General features: G+C 45.7%; 1 protein-coding gene across 3 annotated transcripts in view; it reads left to right on the plus strand.

Annotated features, from left to right (window-relative positions):
• apbb1ip (amyloid beta (A4) precursor protein-binding, family B, member 1 interacting protein) overlaps positions 1–7,361 on the plus strand; it is a 147,551-nt gene extending 140,190 nt beyond the window's left edge. For all 3 annotated transcript variants that reach the window (XM_068007139.1, XM_068007141.1, XM_068007140.1), the window contains 2 exons: positions 1,133–1,227; positions 6,527–7,361. In XM_068007139.1, the coding sequence (XP_067863240.1) occupies positions 1,133–1,227; positions 6,527–7,138 (707 nt within the window). In that variant the 3' untranslated portion in view covers positions 7,139–7,361. The remainder of the gene's footprint in view (positions 1–1,132; positions 1,228–6,526) is intronic.
• Positions 7,362–8,006: the final 645 nt, after the last annotated feature.

Raw genomic sequence — 8,006 nt, forward strand, 5'->3', positions numbered from 1 at the left:
ACCTCTTTACTAAAGAAGACAAGCCCAACGTCCATAGGTTTTACTCATATTTCAAATTCCTGATATACGGAATTTGGATTTTTGCAGCCGAGATCAATCATTGAAAGTACATATTTTGTGTACTCTCAGCATTGGGCTGGGACTGCTAGCTCTGTGAGGCCACAGCATGGGTTAAAAAAGAGCGGTAGAACATAAGTATACAAACCGAGAACTTTATGATCATGGTTTGAAAAATCCAAATTATCTTATCTGCTTGCATGAAAATTCTGAGCTTATGTACTTATGTATCGATGTTTGTGTACACATATTGGGATATGCATGTATCTAGCTTTGTATTTCAATTAGTACTATTGGTGAAAGAATTATCGATATCGTAGTTTTACAGCCAATGATCTGTTAATTAAAAACTGATTATGGTCAAAAATTATTACTTAAGACAAATCTTTTCAAATGGATTCCTGCTCTTTGTCAGAGACACCACTTAAAAGGTAGTTGGATTGAGGAGCTCACCTGCGGCCTAATGTCATATCTCAGGCAGGATGGGTACAGCAACATGATAGGGTCACTATCATATCAATGGAGGGACTGAGAATTGGATGGATTAGTCTAATTATAAATTCTGCTTTTCAAAAAAATTAAAACAATTTCAGAGAGATGAGGATACACTTTACTTCTTTTAAGGATGTTACATTCCTTTATTTTTCCTCCCTCCCACTCCCCCCCTCACCCCGTCCATGCCAACAATTTCTTCAGTCCCAGAAAGTAGGGCGAGTGGGCTGCTGTCAGGATGCCTTCAATGCCATTCAGCAGCTGGACACCAGGTGGTGTGCATGAACAGCCTGTTGGAAATCCCCCCTGCACTCCACTTAACTCCTCCCTGATTGAGATTGGAAATTTAGCAAAGTGGCAGATTAGACCTGCATTCCCTGTTTTATTCTTATTTTGAAAATTAAATAAATAAGGCATACTCTCCTTTAATTTCACTGTGCTTTGTGTGTTTATAAAAAAAAGTTTTTTGACTTAATTAAGGTGCACTTCTAAAATGCAATAAATAAATCTGTCTTGTTCAATGTTCGTCAGTTTGTCACTCATCAATTCCTAATAAGCTTTTTTTCTCCCTATTGTCATTAAGCTGCACCTCAAGCAAATGGACACCCAGGACAGGCCCGGCAGACACTGAACCCTGTCAGCTCTGCGTTTTCTGAAGCCTGGAAGCGTGCAGGGGAGGTGAGGGAATTATTTCTGTGAAATCTTTAGCAACTAGTAAACGCATGGATTTTCTCTAAATGTTTGACAACGCTGTCTTCAATATCACAGACACCATTTGTTGTTTAACTGGCAGGATCTGCTACATTGAGCCATAGAGTTTAATCTGAAAGTTTCTAAAATGCTAACTTTACACCTTACTATTTTCAACTCTCTACCTCCCTGATACAAATGAGCACGTGAAGCTTTCAATAAACCTGGCTCACTGTAACTGCCGCAGCACAATGTATAAAGATCACTAGGTTCTCTTCAAAGGATTGCTGCCCACAGTACTAGCAAGCTGCTGCACTGCAGCAATAGTGATATATACATGCTAATCTTGTGGAATTACTTCAATCGAAAGCACAGATTGAACTCAATTGCATTTCTGAGCATGATAATTTTTCACATAAAACATACCATTTTACATAGATAATGGGCCTGAAATTCAGATGCACCTTACAAGTAAATGCACATTACATGGGTAAATTTGCAAGACTGCCGGTACCACATAGTGGGCCCGATTTTAGCAGGGATGCGGGTTCTCGGCGGATGGGCAAGCGGGCGCGTTGGTAACGCGCCCGGTGAAATTAGTGGGTTTCCCGCGCGATCGTAGCAGGCAACCCACAAATTGGATCCACTTACCTGCTCCTCCGGGTTCCCCGCTGCTGATCTGTGCGTCGGGCGGGCTGCGCATGCGCAGTAAGATCTGTCAGCTGGAGGCGCTCTATTTAAAGGGGCAGTCCTCCACTGACAGATGCTGCAACCAATAGCAAAGATGACTGCATGGAGCAGCCCAGGGGGAAGGCTGCTCCCAGTTTAATGATGCCTCACCCCAGGTATCAATACATGGGGTGAGGAGGAGGGGGAGGACAGAGATCTTCCACCCGGCGGGCGGGAGGAAGCGGCCCGCCTCCGCCACCAGGAAGGCCTGGCTCGAGGTGGCAGAGGGGGTCACCTGCGCCACCAACATATCGCCCACCTGCACAAAGTGCAGGAGGCGGTCCAATGACCTCAGTCGGTCAGCCAAAGTGAGTACACGTAGTCTTTCCCCTACACTCCGTCTGCCACATCACTGCCCCCACCCCACATCTCCTTCGGCACTGCCAACACTACTCTGTCACATCACCCCTCATACCCACTCAAACCCCATCCTCATCTTACCTGCACCTACTCACCTCGCCAGTACTCACCCCACCACTACCACGCAACCCAATCCTCATACAATCTCATGGCTCTATCCCATACTCACCCTCTCGTGCATCTCTCTCACGGCCTGCCTCACTCAACCTGCCACCACCTGTGCTGCAGCCACAGGGCATGCATCACATATGTGCAGTAGGCAGCGTAAGGCAAACGTGTCGTGAGCATGAAAGGGATGCACAAGGGTGTTTGAGGGTTTGTCATGGTTGTTACTTATATTGAATTTCAGAACAACTCACATCACACATTATATTGGCACCACTGCTGCCATGTCTTCGCAAATCCTGTCCAGTTTGTGCAATAATGCCCGCTCCTGGGTATCACTATGAGGACCCACCACTGATGCCACCCATTGTGTCACTGCAGAGTGGGTGTAGGTGTATTTGCAGGGCTCTTCTGCGCAGGCGTCTGAGAGACATCGGCGGTGTACCCGGTTGCACCCTGGAAGGCTGTGGAGGAGAAGTTCGGGAGGGCAGTGGTGACTTTGACAGTGACAGGTAGGAAGATGGTGCACGGGCCAGCCAGGAGCAGCTCGGCATGAAAGAGGCTGCAGATGTCCACAGCTACATGTCGAGTGACTCTGAGCCTCCGTGTGCACTGCTGCTCAGAGAGGTCCAGGAGGCTGAGCCTCGGTCTGTGGAACCTGTGGCAAGGGTAGTGCCCTCTGCGACGCATCTCTCTCTGCGGTAGCCCTCCCTCCTGCTGTACAGGTGGATGTGTCACAGCACTCTGTTGTGGAGCTCCACGCGTCAGAGGTGGACGGCGTGGGTGGCGAGGCTGGTGAGGCTGGTGATGCTGTTCGCCCTCCGAGGAGGTCATGACTGCAGCTACGGCAGCCCCCATCTGAGGGGGTCCGCAAGGTAGGTACATGTCTCCGGACCCCGGGGTAAGTGTGCAGGTTGGTGACTTTGACCGTCAGGAGGAGGGTGGTGGAGGCCAAACTTTGTCCCAAGTGACAGAGTGGCCTCCTGCAATGGGTGAGGGTCTCCCCCCCCAACCTGTCAAATGGACCTTTGCAGCTGCCACAGGCTGACAGCTGCAACACGTCCATTCGAGCTGGGAGTGTTTCCCCCAGTGTGGGAAACAGTCCCATGTTGATCAAAAATCACACACAGTCCCTTAATCAGGTCAGTTAATGACCTGAAATACCAAACTAAATATTGTCAAGTGGCATCCCGCTGGCTTTAATTGCCTGTGGGATTCCCACCAGCGGGGGCTGCGCGCGCATGCCGGTGCGTCAGTGGGGAACCCGGAAGTGGGCGGGATCAAGGCGCGATCTGGTCCCGCTCATGGATCTCGCGATTTTCGGGGCCCCCCCGCCGAGAACGCACCCGATAGCGGGTGCTAAAATCGAGCCCAGTTTCACTACTGGTAGGCCTGGTATGTAAAATGAAGTGCATGAGGTCATATTTTATGGTGCATGATTTTGGGGAAATAATGAGACATGGGTGAGCTTCTTTAAAATGAGCTCCTATGCTAAATTTCACAACTTCAGTTGAGGCTCCGCCCACAGTATGCACCTCACATATATTAAATAAGCACACCGGGAGTGTTGGGACTTGGCCCTCACAAGTATGCTTCATAAAGGGATATTATCATTTCAGTTGCTGTTAAAAGTGGGTTTTTTTGTGTTTGGAATTACATTTTGCTGATTTTGTTCCAAACATTAGTTGGATTTGTGGAATAGACTGCCATTTCTGCATTTTGGGTGTTTCTTTCCCTTCACTAATCTTGGTTTCTGGTGTCATTTAAATTGCACCAGATGAATCGCACCGGTGTTAAGGAAATTCCTTTTGTTGGGGGGGTGGGGGGTCCTATAGTGTTGCATGATGAAGATGAGTTCATGAGACAGTGACAAATGCAGAGCAATGACACTCATCACTACCCCAGACCTACATCTGTAGTCTCTTCTACATATACTTGCAAATGTCAGAGAAGATCTATTTTATATAAAGCCACATCACAACACAAGTAATCACACAGTTGGATCATTTGCTGTAGGATGACCAGCAGACAAAATCGGGAGCAGGAACAACTCTTTGAATCATAGAATCCTATAGCACAGGAGGAGGCCATTCGGTCCATTGTGCCTCTTTGAAAGAGCTATCCAATTAGTCCCACTCCCCTGCTCTTTCCCCATAGCCCTGCAAATTTTACCTTTTCAAGTATTTATCCAATTCCATTTTGAAAGTTACTACTGAATCTGCTTCCACCACCCTTTCAGGCAGTGCATTCCAGATCATGACAACCCACTGCGTGAAAAAAATTATCCTCGTCTCTCTTTCGGTTCCTTTGTCAATTATCTTAAATCTGTGTCCTCTGGTTATCAACCCACCAGTGGAAACAGTTTCTCCTTATTTACTCTATCAAAACCCCTCAGAATTTTGAACACCTCTATTAAATCGCCCCTTAACTTTCCCTGTTCTAAGGAGAACGATCTCAGCTTTTCTAGTCTCTCCACATAACTGTGGAATAGTCCCTCTTCCCTGCTGTCATTCTAGTAAATCTCCTCTATACCCTCTCTAAGGCCTTGACATCCTTCCTAAAGTGTGGTATCCAGAATTGGACACAATACTCTAGCTGTGGCCTAACCAGTAATTTATAAAGGTTTAGCATAACTTCCTTGCTTTTGTACTCTATTTATAAAGCCATGGATCATATATGCTTTTTTAACAGCTTTATCAACTTGTTCTGCCACTTTCAAAGATTTGTGAATGTGAACCCCCAGATCTCTCTGTTCCTGCACCCCCTTTAAAATTGTAATATTTAGTTTATATTGCCTCGCATCATTCTTCCTACCAAAATGTATCACTTCACACTTCACTGCATTGAATTTCATCTACCATGTGTCTGCCCATTTCACCAGTCTGCTTATGTCCTCCTGAAGTAATATGAGAACTCTTAAGAACCATTTCATTTTTAAAGGTTATTCTGATAGTAATGGCACAGGGTATCAGATCACTAATGTACTGTCAAGGCACTGAGGGGAAGTGGGCAGGATAAGTTCAGTTTTCCCTTACAGTTTTGTCTCACTCCCAGCCATGCTGCTCTGATAGGTCAACCATAGGTAGTGCGGGGTCTGGAGAGACCAAGGCAAAAGTGATGAAAATGAAGGGATTTAACAACCTCACAGAATTATTACAAAAAATTTTTAAATGATGTGATCTTACTCCTTTTTTATAAGAGTATATACTCTGACAACAATATATTCTTCTTGTTCTCCTCAGATTTTCTCTTGCTGTTTTTTTTTATTCGTTCACGGGATGTGGGCATCGCTGGCGAGGCCAGCATTTATTGCCCATCCCTAATTGCCCTCGAGAAGGTGGTGGTGAGCCGCCTTCTTGAACCGCTGCAGTCCGTGTGGTGACGGTTCTCCCGCAGTGCTGTCAGGAAGGGAGTTTCAGGATTTTGACCCAGCGACAATGAAGGAACGGCGATATATTTCCAAGTCGGGATGGTGTGTGACTTGGAGGGGAACGTGCAGGTGGTGTTGTTCCCATGTGCCTGCTGCTCTTGTCCTTCTAGGTGGTAGAGGTCGCGGGTTTGGGAGGTGCTGTCGAAGAAGCCTTGGCGAGTTGCTGCAGTGCATCCTGTGGATGGTGCACACTGCAGCCACAGTGCGTCGGTGGTGAAGGGAGTGAATGTTTAGGGTTGTCCTGGACCATGTCTATCCTGTGCCTGAGAGGATGGGGCATGCATCCTGCTCCTCAGTAAACCCTAAAGCTGCTCCCAGCTCTATGTACACGAGTGCTCAGGAACTCAGCTGAGCAGGGAATTGAAATAGAATCCATCACTTTGTTATATTGCCATGAGACTCCCTCTTTTTAATGAGTTGTTTAAAACGCCACTGTAGGAGACAGTGCTCTCTGTAGGAAGCTACCATCTCTAATCCAGATAACAAACCTAGTCCCAGAATGTAATACACTGAGATGTGGGAAATTGAGACGCCTGGTTAACTAAACCAGGAAAATATGGCCAGTAGCTGGAATGTTGAATAATAAAATTATTTTGTTATAAGGTTCAATGTTTGCTATATGAATGTTCACTTTACATAATAATATTTATTTTCAATTCTAAGGGGAAGACAACATATGATACTGATACCACTCTCCCACCACCACCTGCTCAATTTGCATATCAAGGAACCATGCATTTCGAAGACGAGGAGCTGCCACCTCCCCCTCCCTCCTTTGAACCTCCCCCTCCACCTTTTCAACCTCCTCCAATTCCAGCAGAGCCATCCATGCCAAAGCTCTCTTCAGGACCTCCTCCACCGCCTACCCGACATTTTCCATCTGCTGCACCTTCTGCAGCACCACCTCCTACCTTAATCAAACGGAAAAATTCAGGCGCCAGTAATCAACCAAAACCAAATGTTTCCTTTGCGGATTTACCTCCACCTCCTCCGGATCCAGAGTATCTTGCAGAACCACCTCCTGATTTTCTGCCGCCTCCTCCTCCTTGTTCCAACAGCAATTCGGGAGGACCACCACCGCCACCTCCTCCTCCACCACCTCCTTCTAATCCAACCATCAGTGCTGTGAAAAGGCCAGTCGTGCCAAAGAGGAGTGAGAATAGCTCACTGACCTCCAATTCTAGACCTGGAGGAGATGGATCCTCGGACAAGCCAGACCTTATGTCAGATCTCATGAAAGTCCTACAGAGAAAAAGAGCTGCACTAAATGAATAAGCACAAGTGATTTGAAGATTTGTGTCCATATTTACTTTGCAGCTTATGTGACACTAAGCTATTTACTAAAAACAGCTTGAATAAAGTAGACTCATACTGGCAAATAGCCTGGTCATTACAAGGCAAGAAGCAGCATTTGAACAAAGTGCCTGAGGCACCTACAACTGTGGAAACAAGAAATGTATTAAAATGGTCCATTATTAAAGAAAATACCTGTATAGAGCTGATATGTTAATTCTTCAACATCTGTACAAATGTGATCTTCTGTTTTTGTTTTACAACAGTAGCCATGTTACTTTAAGAGAGTAATTTGAAATTCCTTCTGATGGCAAATATGGTGTGGTATTGAGCCAAAAAGACCAGAAAGGTCCCAGTTTCAATTCCTGGTCTGTGCTGAGTTGGCTGAACTCAGCTAGACCAATGGTGAAGCCATTCTATATGATCTCAGTTACCCCAGCTTAGAAGAATATGAAATAGCCAGGGTATACACCTCTGATTGCCTTCTCTAACCCTAACCCTCAGTGAAAAGAAATTCCTTCTAACCTCTTTTCTCACTCTCTTAGTAATAATTTTAAATCGATGACCCCTTGTCACCGACTCCCCAACCAGAGGAATAGTCTTTCTCTGTTCACATTATCAAATCCTTCATAATTTAAGAAACCTACATTAAAGGACTCTGTAAAATTCATCACATGTATGTCTATTGTGAGTACAATCATTGAACCTGCCTTACCCAGTTCTCTCCTTTCAAAAAGTGGTAGTGCCTTGTAAGCATTTCCTTTCCAAATGAAGGTGTGCAAAATGATTGATGGGTGCTGACATATGATTTTATGGAAGCCATTGAGGAATATAGTGCCTACTTAATATG

Source organism: Heptranchias perlo, chromosome 2 (assembly GCF_035084215.1).
Source record: "Heptranchias perlo isolate sHepPer1 chromosome 2, sHepPer1.hap1, whole genome shotgun sequence".
NCBI classification, from domain to species: Eukaryota; Metazoa; Chordata; class Chondrichthyes; order Hexanchiformes; family Hexanchidae; genus Heptranchias; species Heptranchias perlo.